A 25,738-nucleotide genomic window follows, 5' to 3' on the forward strand; every position below is an offset into this window, starting at 1 on the left:
AGGTAGCAGCCTACCGCTCTGGAGGACCCGGGATCGAATCCGAACGGGTCGAATAATCCCCAGGAATTTTTCGGGGGTGGTCCGTTCGGATATGTCGGCTCCGTCCCTTACCACCCGGTCGTCCCATTGTGGGCCTTCTAAAAGAGGCCCTCTTAGTGCCCACAGGGCGGAAAGATTTAAAAAAAAAAAAAAAAAAAGTTAAGGTGAAACAGAAACAGCTCGATGCCCTCTTTTCTCAAAATCCCCAATACTGCTTAGTGGCATCTCAGCAAAACTAAAGGATCCAATCGGAAATTTCTGCTTTTGTGTGTTATGTTATTTGTTGGAACAGAAAGTAACATGAGAAATAAATTAAAAGCATTCTATCCGATATGATGTTACGCCAATTTTTAATTCTCTATGTCATTTGAGGTCGAGAAGAATCCGGAATTTAAAAATACAGTGGTACCTCGTATAACGTACTTAATTCGTTCCAGGTGCACGTCCGTTAAGTGAAACGTCAGTTATACGAAACGCATTTTCCCATAGGAATACGTGTTAAAACATCTAATTCGTTCCGCAGCTGTAAAATAACCGTACTGTATCATAAAAATATGAACATGGGGTACGTTCTTTTATTCCTCTGCGTAACTCTGCGCGAGCGACATCCGTTAAAAAAATTCCTGCGAAACGCGTTTCTAAATTCCGGTGGGAGTGCACGCCATCGAACGGCAAAAACGGCCGCTTGTAGCAGTAGTTCACGGTGGAAAGCAACAGGGCGTCCTCCATGGCTAAGATAGTTTCGTTTCCGGGTCCATTATGTGGTTTTATGAATGAGAATTCAGAAATTGTAAAAGCGCGAGTTAGCGCACGCGGTGATGTAAGTGTCTTTACGAATTTTTTTCGAGGCTATTTTGAATGCTCTTTCAACAAATAATCCATTTTGTGGTTAAATTGGGGCCCTTCTTTTGCCTTTTAACGCTCATAGTTTAGAATTATAGGTTCCTCCATCACGATACTATCGATAGCGTGGGCGCTGCCATCTTTCTTTCTTTCACCGTCGTTCCTACATGCCTACAAACAGCAGCGCACTCCCGTAGTAGCGGAGACGCAGAGCGACCGCTATTAAAAAACACACCCATGGAGCAGTCACCAATTATGCTGGAAAGTCCGTTGTTCGCAACTAGTCCGTTGCTCGAGTCACGTAACAGCCAAACCAAAAGTCCGTTGTTCGCAGAATCCGTTATTCGAGGCGTACGTTATACGAAGTATCACTGTATAATTCTAAAATGTTTGAAAACATTTTAAAAATTTGATATTGTGAGGTGTTTTTTATTGGTGAGAAAAAATTTGTCGGTTTAAAACAGTGATTCTCAAACTTTTTCGATCCACCGCCCCCTTTGTCTATAAAGTTATACCCAACGCCCCCTAACCCATTTTCTCTTGTGTGAGAAAGGATTGGAAACATTCTTAGGAAAACTTTTCTATGAATCTCACACTTTGTGCCCTTACCGTACATTGTTCTCACCATCTGGAAACCATTAAACTCAATGTTTTCTCTTATCCGTTTAACAGAGAAAAGGGAACGGCTGTCAGTGACCCCAACTTTTGCCTTTGGTCACCGTTCAGTACCCTGCCTCCAGCGCCCCCTAGATTTACTCACCGCCCACAAGAGGGCGTTATCGCCCACTTTGAGAAACGCTGGTTTAAAAGTATTATATACAGGGTGAGTTTTTTATATTGAGACAATGAAATAACTTAATTGGATTTTATTATTTTGGGGAAAAGGTGTAGATAAAAGTTATAGGGTTTCGAAAGGCCAATCAATTGGTGACCTTGCATGTGACCTTGACTTTGACCTTCAAGGACATTTGAGGGTCAAGTCTGTTTTTTTTTCAATGGAACACACATATTTTTGACCCCGGCAATGAAAAGAACGGGAAATTTCACAACCAGATATACCTTTGACTTTATGGTCTAGGACTCTAGGTCAAAGGTCAAGATTATTTTAAGATTTAAATTATAAGCATTTTCTATGGAAAACCATATTTTTTATTACTGGAATAGGTAGGGAGGTAAAAGTTACATTTACATGGAAAGCGCGGGAAATTTCACAATCAGCCATGACCTCAAGTACCCCAAATTTGACTTCTGAAGGTCATCTCAAGCGTGATAATTTTAAGCACGGCTCAACAAATGCATTGAAGTGAAAAGGCATCATTTTGAACGTTTGTTATAAAATTTTTCCCCGAAACCAACAGCTCAGGCAATGGTGAAAAGTAAAGAGACTCACCAAACACAAGCATTGCAATAGGGAGAGGCAAGGGGACTCGCTGAAAATAAGCACCTCGAAGGGAGCAGAAAACTACTACAGTATGTCCACATTGTTACTCCTGGGTAGTGCTAAAAGTAGTGAATGCTTTTAAAGGTCAAAGTAATAAGGTCATGAAAAAATGTAACTTTTATCTCCCTGCCTATTCCAGTAATAAAAAGTATGGTTTCCCATTAGAAAAAGCTTATAATTTAAACCTTAAAATAATCTTGACCTTTGACCTAGACCATAAGGTCAAAGGTTTATCCGGCTATGAAATTTCCCGCTCATTCCATTGCCGGGGCCAAAAATATATGTTCGTACCCATTGAAAAAACAGACTTGACCCTCAAATGACCTTGAAGGTTAAGGTCAATGTCACATCCATGGTCGCCAATTGATTGGCCCTTCGAAACCCTACAACTTTTGTCTATATCTTTTTCCCAAAATAATGAGATCCAATTAAGTTATTTCATTGTCTCAAGATAAAAAAACTCACCCTGTATGTATATATATATGTTACTATATATACAGGGTGAGTTTTTTTATCTTGAGACAATGAAATAACTTAATTGGATCTCATTATTTTGGGAAAAAGATATAGACAAAAGTTGTAGGGTTTCGAAGGGCCAATCAATTGGCGACCATGGATGTGACATTGACCTTAACCTTCAAGGTCATTTGAGGGTCAAGTCTGTTTTTTCAATGTTTTTTATAATATATATATATATATCTTATATATAAAATTCTCGTGTCACAATGTTAGTTACCGTACTCCTCCGAAACGGCTTTACCGATTTTTACCAAATTTTATATGCATATTCAGTAGGTCTGAGAATCGGCTACTATCTATTTTTCATACCCCTACACCATCTCCCCCCTTTCAAAAATATATTTATATATAAATTAAGGCTTTTATGTCCAACAGATGGCGCTACCTTCCGACGAACTAAGTTTGCTTTTCTGTCAGGCATTATGCTTTTCTGTGAGAATGGACTGAAGCAGATCATTTTCTATCTATCTATATAAATAATATATAACGTTCGTTTGTTCTTTTCTATGTTGTTTATATTAGTTTTAGTTTACGTTGTTTAGCATCGCGCGTGAGTTCTTTTGTATTTTATTTAAATTTGAAATTGGTTATTCGGAACAGTATTCGAATGTTGTTAGCCTGACGATGGCCATGGAATGGGCCGAAAACGTTTGTTTATGATTAAAGTTAAAGGTTCTCAGCATCAAGGTGTTGTTGTCTTACAGTGTAATAGAGTCTGAGTGAGGTTAGGAGAATAACTATTAATTATTCCTATTTTATTAAAATTATTACTTAATATAAATATTAATATAAATAAAATATAACGTTCGTTTGTTCCTACCGATTCCTTTGAAATTTTGACACAACGTTGCATTCGAATACGCACGTGTTTTTATATAATATACATGTCGAAATTCCCCCCAGTGGGGGAGATGGACGGGATTAAGGCTTACCGTGAAGAACTCGGCTTCTATTATACTATTTTACATGCGTTTTTTTGCGTTTTTAATTGCGTTTTAATAGGTTACGTCAACAGAATATACACTAAAAAGGGATTTTTCGATATTCCCCAGCGGGAAAAGTGACGGGATTAAGGCTTACTGTGAAGAACTCGGCGTTTATTATACTATTTTAGATGCGTTTTTGATTGCGTTTTAATAGGGTACGTCAAGAGAATATACACTAAGAAGGAATTTTTTGAAATTTCCCCCACGGGGGAAGTGTTACACATTTATAATAGATACATTTTGAGCCACAACAACGCGTGGCCGGGTCAGCTAGTATATATATATATATTTCGCGAATATATATTTCGCGAATATATATTTCGCGAAGAGTTTTAATCTTCCAAATTACAAGTAAAAAATTTACTTGGCATAGAACTTGGTTAGAAAGCCAATAACTGGAATTACGACAACGAAAACATTAAGAGAACGAAACGTTTTATTAATTTTATCATACAGTAACTATTTCTAGTCATTAATAAATAAATAGTTAAATAATATATTATATAGTTAATAATATAATATACGTATATAATTGATACGAAAATAATCAGAATATTTCACATTTGAAATGCATTTATGCAAAACAATAAAATTTATAATCCGTAAACTAGGCAGTTTATTTTAAAGTCTCGAGTCTCAAACTGTCGCATAAATAACACCGAAACGGATTGGTATAATTTGGAGCGAAACAGATATCACATTCCCAAGATTCTGTTGAATGTTGTAATTGTATTCTCTTAGAATCTGTCCGTGACTGAAAAATAAGTTTATGTTATAAAGGTGTTTTAATTTAAATTCGAAATAAATAACTTAAATGAAGATTTTTACTTGTTTCGCAATTGTTGGCCTGTCTTGAGAATTTTCAGTTTTATTTTTGGAACATTTCGATAATAATTCATCGTTAAAGACGGTGACAGTCGGTCGGATGTATCTCTTAAAACCGCCCCGAACTAAATATGTCAATAAAAATAAAATTATCATGAGTTAAAAACTCATTTCGTAAATTAAAACATTGTCTTTTAAAGATTAAAATTTAAGTTAAATGCAAACATTTAAAACAAGAGCGTAAAGTTTACTTTCCACCGATAAATTGCAGTTTTACTGGAGGGTGTAAACGGGATATTTTCATGTTTTTTGTAATAATTTCAGATTACAATTTTGCATCTATGCGTTAATATGTTTTCTAAGCTTATTATTGGTAAAATAATAATAAAATTAACGAAAAATGAACGATATAATGTTGCATCGCATAAAATGATATAAAAATTTGCATCAACGCACATTACAAATCAGTTATTTTGACAACAGTATAAATGGAACTAAGCAATGTACGACGGGAAGTGAATAACTTTATACATTAAATATATTAGTTCAGTTTGTAGTTTTTCATTTGTGTAGATTTTAAACAATCAAATTGCATACAAACAAGAAACAAATTCTTTATGGTGTTTATGGTACTGTTTTTTCGGTTAATGTTACCCTAGATGCCAAGATGGCGGCTCGTCTCTGATTCCAGCAAGGAAACAGTGGGACGCACGTTCTAACCTAACCTAACTTATTCTAATAATTTGGTTGCTAATAATTATGGCAATTTATTAGAATAGGTTAGGTTAGGTTAGAACGTGCGTCCCACTGTTTCCTTGCTGGAATCAGAGACGAGCCGCCATCTTGGCATCTAAGGTAACATTAACCGTTTTTTCAAATAATCCCATTATTTTACTAATAAAATTTACATTATTAATTTACTTTTACTTTCTCGGTTGTTACGTACGCCTATACATAACAAAGGGAAGTATTGGAATCGTGTCAAACTTGACTCTCCGAGTTTTTTGCAAATCTGCACGTTTTGAGACACTCTGAATCCAAAAAAGTAAAACAACCGGCAAAAAAAATTCCGTGGATATGTATGTATGTATGTATGTATGTTGGCATCTATTTCGTTTAATATCTCAGGGTGGGGTGAATATTAAGAAACAAAATTTGGCACGGTAGATTGTGTATAATAGGCATTAATACTGTTAAATTTTATTGATAAAAGGTCGAGGGGTGAGATAAAGAGTGGTCACATGTCATATCTCGTGGATTGGTCTTAATTAATGAAAACTTGTTGTTAGCATCTACATATCTTTATAAAACTCATCTCTACCCTCGAAATTAAGTGTTTATATACTTTTAATTATTATAAAATAGCAAAATCTCATAATAGCGCGCACAAAATCATAAATAAATAAAATTATATTTTATATTAAAAATCACTTTTTAATTTATAATCTCATAGAGCTGGGAAAGTTAGGCAAGTAATTGCTAGATTTTTTTATATTTAATTATATTTAATGAAATATAATGTAATAGTTATTATAATTTATTAATAAAATTTCTTCATATTTTAAACTTTTAGATGAATTAAATGAAATGATTTATATTCAGTTCATATATTTTTAATAATTCAAATATTCTGTACCTGTTATTTCACGGTGAATTATTTGGCAAGAAGATTGTTCCAATTGTATTTTATCTTTCAAATTGAGATTTATATTTCTCTCTTTTTTCAAATTATCATGTACTGTATTTACATACTCCATGTAGTTTCTATAGTCTTGTATATAGTCTTTTATTTGAATTAATAACGGCAGAAACACATTATACAGCGTTAATGCCAATCTCTCATATAATTTCTGAAAAATAACATAAATATCGATGTAATTTCACCACTTAACTTTATTACACTATTTATGGTTTTGTGTTATTCATAATTAAAAAGCACAGGTGTTCGGAGCTTATGTTTTAAATTATTTCAATTTCAGCCCATCTTTGTTACTGTTAACCTTATCAATAAATTCAGTGATGCCTTTGTTATTAAATTGAAAATAAAACGAAAACCCTTACTACAACTGCATTTTTGAACATAAATATAGAATTTAAAAACAGAAAGATACACTCAAGTGTGTAAATCAAGCCAACACAGCTCACTGTACATCCCTTCCAATTCAAACGATCCTTATCAATACAAACTAGCGGCATTCATCAGAAGAGCTTTTTTATATTGCGGTAATTTACGTAATAGACAAAATGAAAGAGCTGCACAGAATTAGACAAATGGCCACAACACTAGGATATGGAACTAGTACGATAGATCTGTTTAGAAGGTTTGAAGATAACAAATCTAAGACAAAAAAACAGCAAACCTAGTGGAATCGAGAAATCCATTTTTAACAGAGACAGAACTAACATTATGAAAGAAATCGCAGAACGCAAAGGATGTAATATAGTTGTAAAAAGAGCCCCAACTATGTATAAAATTTTAAGAAACAATAAGGATAGAGTAGAAACAGAAGAAATGGCAGGTGTATACAGGCTACCATATAAAAACATGCAATGGGGATCGACAAAAATCGGTGTCACAACAAGAAACTTGAAAATTAGACTTAAAGAACTTCAATATAATGTAAGAAAGGAATCCAATAACAAGGTACTCTCCAGGATGGCGCAGACTGAGGACTTGGTGATAAAATGGAAAGAGGCAAACATCATTAAGTCTGTACACTCCCCAAAATTATCACAGAACGCCGAAAAACTTGAAATATACAAAAGCAGGTTGAAAGTGCATTAATGCAAGAGATGCGGACAGCTTGGCAACGGCATGGAAATACACTGTACAAAATAAGTTTTTTTAGAAGATCATAATTACCTCATTTCTACTACATATTTTTGTATATTTATTTACATTTTACTGTTATTGATTATTTATATTAATTTTTAGTTATATATTCAAATATTTAAACGTTGTTATTCTTTTATTGTATTCTATTTTGAAACGATATTTAACGGTAAAGATGTTCCAAGAAAAATGTAGCCTGAGGATAGCCTATTGGAATTGGTTGAAAACGTTTGCCAAATAAAAGCGGATCCCAGCAGCCAAAAAAGGTGTTTATAGATTTATTTTGAATTGTTCTGCTGAGGTTGATTTAGTTTAATATGTCTTTGTAACACAGATAAACAACTTAAAAAATATTTTACTTGAAAGTTTGTGTTTGTATTTTTTTTTTTTTACACTTTACGCCCTGTGGGCACTAAGAGGGCCTTTTATAGCAAGCCTATTATGGGTTCGGCCAGGCCCACAATTGGGCGGGCAGACGGGTGGTGAAGGACGGAGGCCAATATATGAAAGTTTATATAAATGAAACGTTATTGTTTCATTCCTCACAAGAAATGCCGCGAAAACATCTTTCAAAAACATATTATCATTTAGAATAGAAAAAATTAACATTTTTATAATTTCAAATGGTACAGTTGTACGCATTGTAAGCAATATAAGTGAAACAATCTAAACCATCTCGAGTGAGAATTTCAACAAATTTTATAGTAAATTATAAATAAAAGTGAATTATTTACTAACCTTAAGTCGAACAGGTTTTGCTTGGTGCAAAAGATTCTTTATAACGTTGAAAAGCATTTCTTTAAGAAAAGCGCATCCAATATTCATTTTTTTTAAAGCATTGTTAACGCAACAATAGAATTCAACTGTTAAGAAATTTCCTGAACTTTATAAAATAATAGGATCAGAAATTGTTTTTATAACAAAATCACATAACAGATGGCGCCACACACGGTTCTATTTATTATATCGTAGTTCAAAACACAAAAGTTATTTTATAAATAAAATCTCATAAAAGCCGAGAAAGTTGCGCAACTTGTTGCCGGAATTTTTGACTTTAAAAAGAAAATTAAATCGTTCGTTTCGAGCAGTAGGCCCATCACTTTTCTCCATTTCCAAACAAGAACAACTATAATATTTTGATTCCTTGGTGTAGAATACGTACACGATATTTTCTTTGTGGCAGGTAAACTCAAAATTCGCTTATCTATCTATATATATAAAAACGAATGTATGTCTGTGTGTCTGTGTGTTTGTCCTTCATGCATTACCACACCATTTATCCGATTTCCATGAAACTTCGGGAAGTTGTTTAATACACTCTCGCGAAGGTTTGTGGCATATGTGAAGACCACCATTTCCCCCCTTTCAAAAATATATTTATATATGGATTAAGCCTTTCATGTCCAACAGATGGCGCTAACTTCCGACGCCCTAAGTTTGCTTTTCTGTGAGGCATTATGCTTTTCTGTGAGAATGGACTAAAGCAGATTATTTTCTATCTATCTATATAAATAAAATATAACGTTCATTTGTTCCTACCGATTCCTTTGAAATTTTGACACAACGTTGCATTCGAATACGCACGTGTTTTTATATAATATACATGTCAAAATTCCCCCAATGGGGGGAGATGGACGGGATTAAGGCTTACCGTGAAGAACTCGGCTTCTATTATACTATTTTACATGCGGTTTTTTGCGTTTTTGATTGCGTTTTAATAGGTTACGTCAACAGAATATACACTAAAAAGGGATTTTTCGATATTCCCCAGCGGGGAGAGGGACAGGATTAAGGCTTACTGTGAAGAACTCTGCTTTTATTATACTATTTTAGACGCGTTTTTGATTGCGTTTTAATAGGGTACGTCAAGAGAATGTACTGTACACTAAGAAGAGATTTTTGAAATTCACCCCACGAGGGAAATGTTATACATTTATAATAGATACATTTTGAGCCACAACAACGCGTGGCCGGGTCAGCTAGTCCAGTGGTTCCCAACCGATGTTCCGCGGAACACTGGTGTTCCGTAAGCATCTCCCAAGTGTTCCGCAGATTTAGTCGCAAATCGGAAAGTGTCAATCGTATTCGATCCGCCGAATATCGAAAAATTAAAATCATAAAATTTTCATAAATTTAAATATATATGTACGACTCGTACTTATGGAGTGTACTACTGTTTCGAATAAGATAAAGGCAATGCTAAAAACTGAATGAAATATGTAAAAAACATCAGGCACAAGTTTCCCATTAAAGTAATTTAGGTATATTTTTTCCTGTCTTAGAATTGGCGTGAATAATATGAGTAGAGATTTTGAATTATAACTGCTCAATTCTAATAAAATAACTGATGACAAGCTTATGTATTTCATATTAACTTAAGTAAGTGTTCCGCTAAAGAAAATTGCTCACAAAAGTGTTCCGCATCCTAGAAAAGGTTGGGAACCACTGAGCTAGTACCCGCACAGTCGATGGATCCATAGCGATATAAAATGGCCGCTTTTCAAACTTTGATAAGAAGAGCTTATTTGTATTGTGATAGAATCGATGACAGAAATATAGAAATTAATAGGATATTGCAAGTAGCCCAGACCCTAGGTTACAAGAAAAGCACTATTGTTTACTCAAGAGGATTACTCAAGAAGTATGAAAGGAACGAAGAGAAAAAAAAGCTTAAATACCGCTCCCAATAGGCGCTTGAAGTTTACATTGAATTGTATTATGAAAGAAGTTGCTAATCGAAAGCAAGCAAGAATGATTTTAAAAAGAGCCCCCAATTTATATAAGATATTGAGGAACGATAAAGATAGAATAAGAACAGAAGAAAATCCAGGTGTCTATAAAGTGCCTTATGAGAACATCAAACCAAATGTTAAGAAAGACTACATAGGCGTCACCAACAGAAGCTTGGGAGTAAGACTAAAAGAGCATAGATATAACGTAAAAAAAGAATCCAATGCTACAATTTTGTCGCAAATGTCGCAAGTCCAAGGTTCGGTGGTAAAATGGGACGAGGCAACAATTATAAAACCTAATATCTTCCCCCACTTTATCAATGACGGCGGAGAAGATGGAAATATATAGAAGTAGGCTACATGAGGGATGTTTAAATGAGAGAGATGCTGAGAGCCTGCCGTCAGCGTGGAAGTACTGTACTGTACATAATTAAAAAGTTCACTAAAAACTCGGACTAGAATTAGTTTATTGGAAGATTTATGATATTTTTTATTTTAATTCGTGTTAATTTTATTTTGTGTTAATCTTATATGTTCTTTTGTTTATTCTACTACAAATCTCATATGAAACACTTCAAACTGAACCACATCATAACGCTAACGCTTACTGGCCATGGTAAGTTTAATGGACCTGGCCGAACCCATAATGGGCTTGCAAAAAGAGGTCCTCTTGGTGCCCACAGGGCGGAAGAGTTAAAAAAAAAAAAAAAAGGTAACCCTTAGGATTTCATGAATGGTACTAGGAAAATAGTGTTGGGTATCTTGGTAGTGAAACAAGTAAAAAGATACTAGATTAGTACAAAAGTACTAGGCGGAACAACACTGGTGCCGCCTTTGTGGCCCGGATTCTGTTACCCGGCGTCGCCGCTAAAGGCGCCTCGATCTAGTTTCGCCGTTTCTTCCACTAGCTCTATTACGAGATCTGAGCGAGCCTGACATTCTTCAGTTCTGTTGTTTTAGGGAAAACTTCACATCAGTCCTTACACAGCATTGGTTTGGCTCGCTTCGAAGAATCCCTTCTTAGTGTACATTCTCTTGAAGTACCCTATTAAAACGAATGAAAAACGCAAAAAACCGCATCTGCGCCTGTAAATCTTGCAGGTCGCTTTTTCTTAACACTTTCATTGTTACGTAACATTTCCTTTGATAACACTTCCATTGTTAACACTTCCATTGTTGACAGATATTTAGTTCAGTATAAATAGAACCAATAACCATTGTAGTATTAGGACTCGTAGTGGTCGGCCCTTAACTTAAATGTTTAGTTAGATTATAATTATAATATAATCTTTAAATTAAATACAGTAAAACCTCGGTTTTCGTTGACTTCGGTTATCGTCGGTTTCAATTTCCATCGATCTTTTTCGTGAAAAATTTGTCTCGGTTTTCGTCGGTGTGCCCACGCGACCTCGCCGAAATCAGAGGACGACTCACGTTTTCCTCTGCAGTATGGCGTTGTTTCTCGTTGTGCAAGCATTAACCCGCACGTCTAGCGAAACAATTCGATTGCTTTCATTTCCTGTTTGTCGTGGTGGCTCGTGTCTCGTTAGGATTGGTCGAATCTGGACCAATATGATTGTTCCGTACAATCCGTTGGATTCGAAAGAGAGAGCTATAGACGAGCGGGGACGCTGATTGGAGGACTGCTGGCCACCGGCGCGCATATATAAGGACAGTTTAGGCGGGAAAATGGAAGCGGCTTTCGTCTGGTTAAAGAGAAGGCATCGTCTCGCCAACGACAGGGCGTGATTCACGAAAGTGTTAGCGCATCGTAAGGTGTTGTTTTAAACGAAATTATATGTGATACAAACAATTAGCAATCATTGGCACTTTGGTTTTGGTCGCAATTTTTTGCACATCAAGTTTAGTAACTTGTTCTGTTAGCTCCATCATGGGACCGAAGAAAGTTTCCAAAGCCGGCAGGCTTTTGAAGAAGATGGCGAGGAATACGATTGAATTGAAAAAGGAAATCATAGAAAAATATGACAGCGGCATTAAGATCGCTGAAATCAGCCGCATGGACGAGAAATCGCCATCCACAATAAGTTCCATTGTGTCGAAAAAGGAAGCGTTAAAGGAGGCTAATGTAGCGAAAGGCGTAAATGTACTAACGAAACAGAGATCTCAAACAATTGAAAATGTTGAACAGTTATTATTAATTTGGATCAAACAAAAACAATTAGATGGCAATTCTGTTTCAAAGACAATGTCGAATAGCATTTAACAATAATTTCGATCGTTGATTCCAACACTCCTCACCGTCTTTCATACGCGAAGAAAAGTCTTCAGAAAGATAAATAACATCTTAAATATTCATTTATTTATTATATTAGTCTTGTATATTCATTTTATGTTCATTTCTTATTGTTTTTAGTATTAAACGCTATATTCATTCTCTAAAAAATGTGTTTTTGGTGCGTATTTTGGAGTCTCTAGAACGAATTAATCGGATTTACATTGATTCCTATGGAAAAATTTGTCTCGGTTTTCGTCGATTGTTTTCGGACGAATTATCGACGAAAACCGAGGTATCACTGTAATAGCAAAGGTAATACAACTAATTAATTTATAATAATATATAATAATGTAAGGACGGATAATCAGTGGCTAAGAGGCTATCAGTCTTACCAGTTTTCTTATATAGGCTCTACATATCAGTCTGTAGTTATTTATAAGTAATTTAATTATTAGCGTTAGTAAAGTAGTGAGTAAGTAATTAGTAGTAGTCTAGTAGTTAGTTATTATTATCACAATCATGAATCACTTACATTCGTATCAGCATATATCTAAGATACTAATACTCATTAATTTAATTAACTATTTAACTAACTAGGTAGTTTTTCACCAATTTTTACGATAAAATTGCCTAACCTAGCCCACTAACCACTTATAGAATAAAATTTAAAAACTCTTACTTAATAGAATTAGAGTAGAAGTTATAAAATATTAGTCTTGTCTTGAATAACGTATTTTAAAAAATTAAATAAAACGAAATCAATCACTTCTGTTACTTTTTTTTTTTGACTTTTCTGAAAGTAGGATCTCAACAAACAAATGGTATTGATAGTGTTGTCTCCCATCCTACTTCTTAATGAATAGTATAGCGCGAAGACACTTTATTTAGCGAGAGCGGAAAGTCAACTGGCAATTAGATCAGCAGAGGTAAAAGGGCGGGCGGTGCGGTATAGAGAGGGGGTGTAGCACGTGCCACACTGAACGACAACGTCACTCTTGCCGCCGAGCAATAGCGCACGTAGCAAAGCGGCAACGCCGACAACGTAGACTTTTGCGCCATTATTTAGAAAGTTAATTGAATATTTGCGGATTCGCAGCGCTGGATCCAGCACCTGATGCCGGATCCAGAAGGCCGAAGAATGCGCTGGATCTAGCTGGATTGCTGGATGAGGGATCCAGCAATTGCAATCCCTAGTCCGTACACGTCTTCTATGGAGCTAAATTATCTGTTTTTTCTTTCTTAATTTAGGTTGCATACGTTACTCCTAACGCAAGTCCCTAATCCCTAACTGTAACTGATTTAGATCCGGCATGCACATTATTCTTCTCATTGTAAAATGACATTGCGCATGCGTCAGGAACTTCTGAACAAACCTGACCTGCCGTCCGGGTCAGCGATTTTATAAAGGTGGCAACACTAGTAAGAAATGCCACAATTTAATTTAAAACATAAAAAAAAGGTACTGTACAGTACTTACATTTTAAACAAAAGAAAAATTGAAACTCAACGTTGTCATCGTGGTTAAATAATATTGATTAATAATAATAATATTGTTAATACTAAAGAAAAGAAGTTACCGTATGACAGTATCAAATATTCAAGCTAAATGGCTTGAATATTTGGTACTTTTTTTTTGGTAACTTTTTCCGCCCTGTGGGCACTAAGAGGGCCTCTTATAGCAAGCCCATTATGGGTTCGGCCAGGCCCACAATGGGGCGACCGGGTGGTGAGGGACGGGGACTGACATATCCGGACGGACCACCCCCGAAAAATTCCTGGGGATTTTTCGACCCGTCCGGATTCGATCCCGGGTCCCCCAGGGCGGCAGGCTGCTAACCTTGACCGCTCGGCCATCCGGCCGCTGAATATTTGGTACTGTCTACGAGTCCAGACAACTCCATGCATATTGTTTTTGCGCGTTACGTTCACGCGTTTCGTTCAGTTACAAGTGTAATGTAACACATCAAGTCAAGACATCGCGAGCGATCGACCAAAATTGGCTTCGCGATCGACTTGTTGGCCACCCCTGTTTCATATAATTTAGAAACTCATACATTATCGAAGTTTAAAATATTCTTTAGTTGTTGATTGGAAAATTTATTCTCGTATATCTTCATTAGTTTTGTAAGTCTCTTTTTGATGACTTACCTGGAGTGTTTAGATAGGAGTTCGTATTCTTCTGTTGACATAATTTCTAATTTCTGAGATTTTAGGTCTTCCGTTCTTAGTATGACCAATTGGTGTGATTTGTCTGCTTTAATAATAGAAAGTTTATTTTGTTTTTTAATTTAGTTAATTTCTTGGATTTGCTAATAACCTCGCTTTAGTGTTTTCTATATAATTTCTATTAGATTTATTTTTACTTTTATATCTTCGTAAGTTTTTACTTAAGGCAGTCCTTAATTTTCCTTTTTCTTCGCTTATTCCTGGGATGTAAAATATAGGTTATAAACACCAAAAGATTTACTAAAATATGACATCGTTTGTCTGTCAAAAATGAGGCAAATTTTCGTCTTGCTTATAAAGTTTTATAATATGTAAATATATGAAAAACATGTTGTCAGTGTCCTGTATGCCTAAAGATTTTATTTCAAAATATTTCATTAGACTCGGAATATACTATTTGTCAAAGTTAGTTTCTCAACAATATATTCTTTATAATTTACTCTGGTTTTGTGCACTTCCATCTAAACGAATGATTTAACATACGCATATGCAGTTCGAATAGAATTTTCACTTCCAATCTCGAACTAACAAATTTTTTTAACATATAAATTTGTACAAGGGTGTTTCAATAAGTAACGCCATATGGTGTAATGTGTACGCAAAAACATAAATATAGTAAATGAGGTTTGAATTTCTGGCAACACTATTGCACGATAGGAGCACTTCTGTTACCTGTCAGACATTTTTGACAAATGGAAAAAAAAATAGCGTGCACGCTATCATTGTCCACGCTCCAAGAGCAGAGAAGTGTCATTCGTTTTCTATGAGCAGGGGCAAGAAATGTAAACAAATTCATGCAGAAATTCAGAAAGTGTACGGTGACGATTGCATGGACTAATCAAATATCCATCGATGGTGCAAAATGTTTAAAAATGGTCGTCAGTGTGTAATTGATGAGCATGGGTCAGTTCGTTCGGTAAGTGCAGCATCGCCTCAAACAGTCGCTGTTGTTAGTCGAATGATTCAAAGTAACCGCCGCATTTGTTTGAAGACACTGTCGAAAAAATTACTCGATGTCCTGTTTTGCCTTCTGAAAAAATTACTAAATAGAGAGGTTACATTCCGACGAGGTTAAATTGGCTGTTTGCAGATGGTTGTATGGCCAGGAACTGGCGTTCTACCACGCAGGAATCTTCAAGCAGGTACCACTGCGACAAGTGCTTGAACCTGAATGGTTCCTACCAGTATGTCGAGAAGTAGCTTAATTCACATATTTTGTTTATTCTATATTTTCCATATGAATTAAAACTTTTGCAGAAGTGATATCCATAGTTTGAGCAGCAGTTTCATAAGAAATGATAAGGAATTGGTTTCAAGAATTAAATAATTATTTGAGAGAACATGCAAGTGATATTCTGCAAAATTCTTCCCGTATCTTCAATGCAGATGAAACAGAGATGTAGTTTTTTCCAAAAACTGGTGAACGTTTGGGACCTAACCATTTTATAAAATTGCATCAGGACAAGAAAAACAGTGTATCACAGTTCTGTGTAATTTTTCTGCACAGGACCAGTCAGTGGATCCTATGATAGTGTTTTCATACAAGAGAATTCTAAAGCATATTGTAGATTCAGTTCCAGATGGCTTTGCGGTAGGCAGAAGTGATTCAGGATAAATGATAAGTGCCGCATTTTATGAATATGTTGCAAATGTCTTCTACCTCTGGCTTCTAAACAAGAATGTCCAGATTCCTGTATTATTGCTTCCTGATGAACATAAATCCTATATAAATGAGTTGTGTTGAAAATTTTCCTTTTTCGTTTGTTGCCAAATGCAATTCATATTCTTCAGCCTTGTAATGTTGCAATTTTTCGACCGCATAAATATCAGAGGAGAAATATTGTCAGAAAACACAAAAAACAACTTTCAAAATCAGTTTACAAAACTAACTTTGCAGCTGTATTATTTGAAGCTTACAAGAATGTTTTGAAATGAGAAACAATTCAACATGTGTTTGAAATATGTGGTTTGTAACCTTTTGATCCAAATAGGGTGGATTATTCAAAATGTATTTCTGCGAAGCGTAAAGAAATAAACCTGATTTATCTACTAATTATAATAACCTATATAAATGTGCACTGCAAATGATAGAAAATGAGATTTCACTTAATTTGTTATCAGATTTCAAGAAAGCCATTGCATTTGACGACAATCAGATAAATTTAAAAAATTATTGCAATATGAAACACATTTTTGTATGGATCAAACTGATAATTTGTATAACTTTGTATATGTATTTTTCAATTAAAAACCTTTTCTAAAAATTAATATTTCTATTATAATTACTAAATCTGAAATTACATGACTGAATTACATAAAATTGCCAACTCATATATAGTATACAGTGGTATAAAATTGCATATAGTATCCTAAAATTCTAGTTATTTATTACTAGTCACTTGCGATCGTTCACTAGTCAACTACTAGAAGCATATGGTCATTCACTGGTAATTTTTAAATTTTAAAAACATCACTTCATAAATTTAATAACTTTACAGAAAATTAAAAATTCATTTTCTGAATGAGTAGTGCGAGTTCTTGGTAACCAGCAATGACCATTCCAATGAAATCTCGTTATACGACCTTAATCCGATCCTGATGTTTGGACCGAATAGGACGTATACCAAACCAACTTTTCCCATAAGAAGTAATGTAAAAATGATTAATCCGTTCTCATGTAAAAAAACCCCTCTTGATATGGTATATTAACCCCTTTCGCAACGTTAGCAGATTTGATCTCTTTATTTTTTACGATTGTCAATATCGTTGTTCTCGGAATACGGTATGCAACAGTTAAATCTCGACACCCATGCTACGTTCATATTTCTCAACAATCTCTTTTTCTCAGTTCCGTTGTGATTCTAGTCATTTTTTTTAGTTTTCTGTTGCTTTTCATTCCTTTTTGCAATTCATGATTGCTAAAAACAATAAAAATTTTACTTATAAATTAAAATCAGAAGAAATTTAACAAAGTTATAAACCGTGGCACCGCGAACGTCTAATCTGTTCTAGTACACCGATAGTGCTACTTGTTCATTCGTAGATGGCGCATATAATTAAATTACGTCGTATACTGAGCAAAATTTGTTTCGTCCAAACAGGACGTATTCCGAATTGCACGTATTCTAAAACAGACGTATACCGAGGTTTCACTGTACTTAAGTTAAATGTCTGTTAAGTAATTATATTCAAATCTCCTTATCAAGTTGATTAATTAATCATTTACTGGTGCAACTACCCTATAATTAATACAGACAAGTATCGATGGAACGACTTTTTATTCGAGAAAGTTTTACATAAAGACATTTTAATTATATATTGAATATTGTAATGTTTTTTAGTTGAAACTTTTCGAATATTAGAAGAACATCATTTCAATTTATAACCAATTTTGCTTACATATTTCGATCATTATACATAAAAAAAAAAAAAAAAAAATTAAGTCAAGTTCAAACTTTCAAAATGTATATATTCTAATGTAATTTTAGATCATGATTTAGAATGAATTTAGCTGGATATAATTAACATTCATATAGCTTTCGTCTGTTGTGGATCTGAAGGTGTCTAATTAAGTTTGACTTTTCTGTAAACTTCTTTTTACACTCGTCACAAGTGTAAGGCTTTTCTCCAGTGTGGACCCGAAGGTGTTGAATTAAGATTGACTTTCGTGAAAACTTCTTTTTACACTCGTCACAACTGTAAAGCTTTTCTCCTGTATGGATTCCTTCATGAGTTTGCAAATTTTGTTTAGTTTTGAAATTTCTTTTACAATGTTTACATGAAAATTTCTTTTCGTTCTTTTCTCCTGCAATTAAAAAAATTGTTTTTAAATAATAATTTTTCCATGTATCAATATAACAGAAAGTTTCTTAAATAATAACAATAATTAAAATCAATAATAATAGTAAATTAAATAATAATTGTGTTATATCTAAAGGCGAATTTCTTCATATCACGAAAGAGTAATTTTAAAGATAACAAAGTTCGATCATAAATATATCATGTTACTAATATTTTCAACAACAGCTAATCAGGGATGACATTAAAGTAAACAATTTCTGTAAAACATTGTCCACGTGTATTTATATCTTCATGAATTCTTTGTATAGCCTTGCAGTGGATCTCCGGCTTCTTTTATATTTTTAAACGAAGAGCACTGATGTAAGTAAAGCAGTGTATCTAATACACAATTTTGTTATAATCTTGGACAACATTTTCTTCAAAACTTCATTCAATGTTTCATCCAAAGAACGTCTAAAAGTAATAACAACATACATGAAATTAATTGCATAAAATTTAATTTTACATGAATTTAACATTGAAATGTATTATTCATATTCGTATTCATTCTTATTCTTAAATGTAAACTTATGTAATATGTTAGATTCAGATGATAAGGATATTGTATTTTTAAAAGCCTTGTATTACGTATACTTCCCTCATGAATCGTTATCGTAAGAGAAACTCGTAATGTTGGAACGTGTAAAATACAAATTCTTAAGAGTAAATCATTGATTTCATTCTTCCGAAAATTGAATTTCGTTCTTCTCCTTTATACTTTATGTTTTCTATATTTTCAGGATGAAGATCAGCTAAATTAAAAAATAAATAAATAAAATAAAACGATCTGAAATATCAGAACAATTCATTTTCAATGTATATTGTACAGTGAATAAAATTTCTATTTTCTACCCTAAATTTTTTAAAATATACATATTGTATTTCTATATCATTCGACTTTTACAGATGAACAGTTTACGCATTTACAAAAATAACAATAAATTTTTTAGAAATCTATTTTGGAAATTTTAACTTTTTTGTGATGATGCGTCATTCGTAAATTTTTTGAAAATTGTTTTTAAAAGATATCTATACGAAAAATATCTACACAGAATGTAAATGGTGGGCAAAAATAACTCTAAATTGAAATAAAACTGTTACTTCAAGTTTGTAGTATTTTTAGTCGACTGCAAATTTAACGTCTTTGGCTCTGTTGGTCGAACTGTAAACAGAATAACAATAAGCACAAGCTTTCCCTTAAACCTGTAGAAAGAAGTGTTATTGTATGGGCATGGATGTCGACCTATGTAGATAGAAGAGATAGAAGACATGTGTTTAATGATGAAAATATGCATGAAGAATGTAAATACATTTCATTAGAAAATGTAAAAACTTCCGCTGGAAAACTACGGATCTCGAATATCTTACATTTTCATTATGTAAATCATCCAAAACACAGGTTTTGTAAAGTGGCTGTTTACTGTTGGCAAAAAATGAGTCACAGACAAACTATAAACCAAAATGTAATCGGATATTTAGAAAAGAAATTAGATGGAAAGATCGAAAACTCAAAAATTACAACTATAAATGAACTGAAAAGTACGTTGGAACAACAATGATCAGAAAATTTGTGAACACCGCAGAAATCCTATTAATGGACAATCACTGCCAAACTGGTTGAAAGCTGGATTGAAAAGAAAAGACAATCCAACAAGATATACCAAAAGATTGAATATTTTAACAACTAAATTTTAAATTGAAGTAAATGTAATCTGTTCCATGACCATTGTTACGTAATATAGTTTCTCCACTTTTCTATTCTAAGATGGAATTCTTAAGTAAAATAAATTTGTTATAATACTTGTTGTTTTTATACACGAAATAATAACACAGATTTATATATTATATAAATATATATCCAAAAATCGAAAGTTCTAATTACATTTGTTTCTTCGTTCGCCTAATGACTTTTAGTCACTGCATTTTCCAAATGGATTACGAAAAGAGAAAATTAAATGACAATTAAAAATAAATATCAAAATAAATGGTAGAATCTTAAACATTAAAAATTACGAGGTTTGCCTAAAATTGTTATTCTTATTTTAAACTTGTATATTTTCTCGGAAAAATTATTTCAATATTTAAAATAAGGAAAATAAATGACTTTAACTTATTTCGTATAAAGACAAGTTTCATTCGAATTAAATGACACTGCATCTTAAATTGGATGTAACGAGTTAGTGTCAAGTTGAAAGTATTTAATAAACAGTTTAAAAACTTAAATTTTGTTTTAAAATAGAAAATAAAATGTAGCAACGAGTTGCATAACTTTTCCGTCAATAACATTTAAAACTGCTAAAAAAATTCCGTGTAATCGAAAGACTTACCAAGTTAATTAATCTAACTGCTTGATACTAACGATTTTTGAAATTTAAATTTCCATTTTGTTATTTAAATTATTTCTCTTGGGTACTGATCGAAATTTATCGTAACAATAATTCGGATTTAAGAATGAAACATTTGTATGTAATAAGTTATACAATATTTTATAAATGTTTTATACTTAATACAATTACTAAATAGTTGTAAGATTGGGAGTTTCTTCTACAACTTATATAAGTCATTATTATGTATTATCATTCAATTATATACTCGTGTTTCAATGAATATGATTAAAATAAGTAATACGATGTTTACGCATCTAATTATTTTTTGCAAACTTGGAAAATAATTCTATCAAAAGTTTAATTTTTTTTCAAAGAACAATGAAATATCACTTGAGCGATGAAAAAGTCCTGCGACGAGTTTCGGAAACATTTGGTAGCGCCATCTGTTACGATATTTTATTAAAAATAACTTTTTATATTTCTAATTATTATAAAATGGCATAAAAAACTTTTTTAAGGGTGGGCTAGGTTTAATTAAAAAATTCGAAATGCTAATAACAAGTAAAATCGTATTCGTGACCCTTACTCAAGATATGACACACGATTAAGGTTTATCTTCCCACCTCGATTAACCACTAATATTTAATAGCATTAATCTCCGTAACATAGAAACCTTCCTGCAAAATTTCTGAAATTAACGACAATGAGCACAAGAGTTATTAAGCTTCAAACAGGGTAAACAAAATCGCGCGCCCTTCACACACACACACACACACAGTCAAATCTCCGATTTTTTTTGTTTTTTTATTTGTTTTGTTTAATATTAACTCGACGTTTCAAAGTCCCGAGGTAAAAAAAAGTAAAAAACTTGGAAATTCATTTTTTGATCGATCACCACATTTTCTCTCTGCTGTATATAGCAAGAGGGAAAATAATTACTATGGTAAAATAAATTTTCTAAACTACAAAAAGAAATCAATTTGAATAATTATCACAAAAATAACACACTACCCGAATATTCTACGTATTTCGTTTAGCTTACACACCCCTTCTATGACGTCATGAAGTCTACGTTTAAGTCCGTAAGAATAACCCGAACTGTTAAATTAATGTATATAAAACTACAGTATAAGACTAAATAATCTGAGCTAAAGGTAACACGTACAAATAAAACTTATAAATTAATATTTAAATTATTCTCTAAACTAATTTATTACATTTTATATTTACAGGTTGATTATAGGCCGATATTACTAATACAATTGCCGTTGTTTGTAGGTGTGTATTCCATACAACTCCTGTAATTTTTGACCGATTGAGATAAAATTTTCGTCATATTCTTTTTATGTTCCTAAGAAAAATATCCGCTATTTTTTGCGGAAATACTAACTATATAATGAATGTTTAATCGATTTCGGATCGGCGTCGTACTTACGTTGCAGTGACGTCTGTAACCTAAACGAGATCACTGACGTCACCTCAATGTAATTATCAAGGGAGTTTTCCTTTGGCTGCAGGTTTAAATATGTTTGCAATTGACGCATTTTAAACTTATAATATTAAATTTAAAATTTAAACTTCAAAAAACTTCTATTAGAAATTTTTTAAATGTTTCGGTCCCGACCACGTGACGTTGCATTATCCAATAGGAAATAACGATCTAACTAACCGTTAGCTTTAATCTTTACTGTTTCCTAAAAAGCATTCAGTCGTACTTGACAGAGAAATTATTTTATATAATTTAAACTTAATTTTATGTAATAAATTCATTTAATTTAAACGTTTTCGATAATTTTAAATGCACAATACAACAATTAGTATTAATAATAGTGATGTAACGAATATTCGGTTACTATCTGGTATTCGGCCTATTCGGCCTATTTTTCGCTATTCGGCCGAATACCGAATATTTAAATCACTATTCGGCCGAATACCGAATATTTAATCACTATTCGGCCGAATACCGAATACAAAAGATAACATTTGAAATCATGTTAAATTTTTAAAATATTGACAAAAACAATAGCAACAAAATATCACAAAACTTTACAAATAGAAACCCCCCAATAATATATTTGAACTGTTCCACCACTGGGGAGAAACTAGACCATATGTCCCCACTAAAGTATATCCTTAGGGTACTATTCAGTATACAAATACTTAGTAAAAACAAAATTTTAGTGCTTAATTAAAGAGTTAAAAAGATCGATTGCAAATAAAATAACTTATAAGTTATAACTTACATCTAAATACCAACAACTGCCGAATCATATCGCGCTATTTACGGCTATTACATAAATTATAAACCAATTTGGGACTAGAGGTAGATGTTAGGCTCCATCTCATATTAACTTCAATAATTATAATTTAATTAATACATTTAAATAATTTAGACCTACTGGAAGAGAAAATCGTAGTGACAGCGGGCCAATAGAGAGCAGGGCGCCCGATAATGCGGTTTGCGCGCCAATTTTCGTACGTGCATTAATCAAGCTGAATATTCGGCCATTCGGCCACGCTCCTGGCCGAATATTCGGTATTCGGCTGAGGCCGAATATACTATTCGTTACATCACTAATTAATAACTCTGCTTCTTGACCTTAACTTATTATTCAACGTATTTTCGATTTATATTTTCGGGCTTACTAAACACTGCAATCGAGGTATTTCAGAACAATTTATTACACTTTGCTAATTATAAAATTTATTACAATTGTAAATAATTGTATACTCGATTGCTGTGTTTGATAAGCCCTAAAATGTAAATTACAACAATCTTCGTTTATACAAGAATTACGTATTCCATTAAGGCTGAATGAAATATAAATATCTAACAGAATGCTGGGTCAATATTTCATTTTTATTGTTAATTAAGTAGTATTAAATCTATGGACTATCCACTATTGTAATGAACCGTTTATTTCTACATTAGAAATGTTTAAGTAAATTTTCCTTTCATGACTTTGTCTAACCGTTACAGCTAAATAAAATTATGGATGTAAAAAATCTGGAAATTGCTACTCGAAACCCCTTTTGTACTCACAAAAGGGGTTTCGAGTTCGTTACTTTTTACCTTGCGTATGGAGATTTTTTCACTGTAATTTTAACTAGCTTCGTTCTGAAGTTCCTTTTTTTCTTCACTTATTAGAAAAGATAAATTCCATTATTCTATATTCCGGAGTCTTCTTCAATCTGAAAACAGAAAGTAAAATAGACCTCGTCTACACAAGGTACCACTCGCCTTACCACTGCACTAGACTATTCTCTTTGTCTACTTCCTGTTTCTTTTGTTTCCTTTTCACATGTGGTCTAAATCCTTTCCAAGAATAAATAGTCTTAAACTTCCAGTCTTAAAGCTAAACACTAGTGATGTAACGAATAGTATATTCGGCCTGAGCCGAATACCAAATATTCGGCCAGGAGAGTGACCGAATACCGAATATTCGGCCAGAAGCGTGGCCGAATGGCCGAATATTCGGCCAAACTATTCGGCTTGATTAACGCACATATAAAAATTAGCGCGCAAACCTCATTATGCAAGGATCGCGCACCCTGCTCTCTATTGGCCCGCTGTCACTACGATTTTCTCTTCCAGTAGGTCTAAATTATTTAAATGTATTAATTAAATTATAATTATTGAAGTTAATATGAGATTGAGCCTAACGTCTACCTCTAGTGCCAAATTGGTTTATAATTTATGTAATAGCCGTAAATAGCCCGATACTATTCGGCAGTTGTTGGTATTTAGATGTAAGTTATAACTTATAAGTTATTTTATTTGCAATCGATCTTTTTAACTCTTTAATTAAGCAGTAAAATTTTATTTTTACTACGTATTTGTAGACTGAATAGTACCCTAAGGATATATACTTTAGTGGGGACATATGGTCTAGTTTCTCCCCAGATGTGAAACAGTTCAAGTATATTATTGGGGGGTTTCTATTTGTGAAGTTTTGTGATATTTTGTTGCTATTGTTTTTGTCAATATTTTTAAAATTAACATGATTTCAAATGTTATCTTTTGCATATAATGAGAAATGCCCATTCTTTGCTTTATATATAAAATAAATTATATAGTAGTTACTCATCTTCTAGAAATAAATAATTATTTCATTAAATACGATAAGTTTCAATAAAACGTTTCGTAAATCATTTTAAAATATCGTAAAAAAGATTAAAATATACAAGAATACGAATATAACATAATTAACTAAACAATAACACTAATGCCCGATACGTTCTAACCTACATGCCATCAATGCCATAAGATATCGGGCTAGATAAAGGCTATAATATTATTTTAATTACGAAATAATTTACTAGAGTTAGACGCTATTTCTTATTAACGTTAATAATTATAATTTAATGTTCAGCATTAACAAAAGTTATCAAAATGATTAATTTACTGTGTTTTTGTTATTTCTTACTCCTGTTTTTAGGTATTCGGTATACCGCAAAATAATAAAATAATTATGTTACACGTAAAAATATTCTAAAATTGCACTGGACATTCCATAACTTTAATATCTAGTAATTTATCGACACGTCTATCATAGTGTTTTAGAAGGGTGTAACTTCCAGTCTTATAAGCTAAACACTCGATTATCACAAATTTTTTGCTAGGCACGAGAAGCAAACGTGGTCTGAAAATCCCATCATTGTGACCGGTCTCCAGAGAGCTATTTCTAAATGAGACGTTAGACAGAAAAAATTAACAATAGAACAAACAAGGGCAAATGACATAAAACTCAATACAGAATAGAAAATTTTGAAAAACATCATAGTGGCGAGTTGTTTTATTCACGGTATTTTTAAATATTTCTAACCACTTTTAAAATAATTTTAAAAGATCGGCTACGTACCAGGTAGAAACACCTTTATGCTTACAGCA

The 25,738-nt window shown here is 33.1% G+C and overlaps 2 protein-coding genes across 2 annotated transcripts in view; one reads left to right on the forward strand and one right to left on the reverse strand.

The window, feature by feature from the left end:
• red (LysM peptidoglycan-binding domain-containing protein red) overlaps positions 1 to 8,330 on the reverse strand; it is a 48,123-nt gene extending 39,793 nt beyond the window's left edge. The window contains exon 1 of the mRNA XM_067284163.1: positions 8,225 to 8,330. Coding sequence (XP_067140264.1) covers positions 8,225 to 8,311 — 87 coding nt within the window. The 5' untranslated portion in view covers positions 8,312 to 8,330. The remainder of the gene's footprint in view (positions 1 to 8,224) is intronic.
• A 3,824-nt stretch (positions 8,331 to 12,154) lies between these two features.
• LOC136986505 (zinc finger protein 271-like) overlaps positions 12,155 to 25,738 on the forward strand; it is a 38,797-nt gene continuing 25,213 nt past the window's right edge. Inside the window, exon 1 of the mRNA XM_067284057.1 lies at positions 12,155 to 12,404. Within this exon, the coding sequence (XP_067140158.1) occupies positions 12,155 to 12,404 (250 nt within the window). The remainder of the gene's footprint in view (positions 12,405 to 25,738) is intronic.

Source organism: Centruroides vittatus, unplaced genomic scaffold (genome assembly GCF_030686945.1).
Source record: "Centruroides vittatus isolate TY-2023 unplaced genomic scaffold, ASM3068694v2 scaffold_1152, whole genome shotgun sequence".
Taxonomy (NCBI): Eukaryota; Metazoa; Arthropoda; class Arachnida; order Scorpiones; family Buthidae; genus Centruroides; species Centruroides vittatus.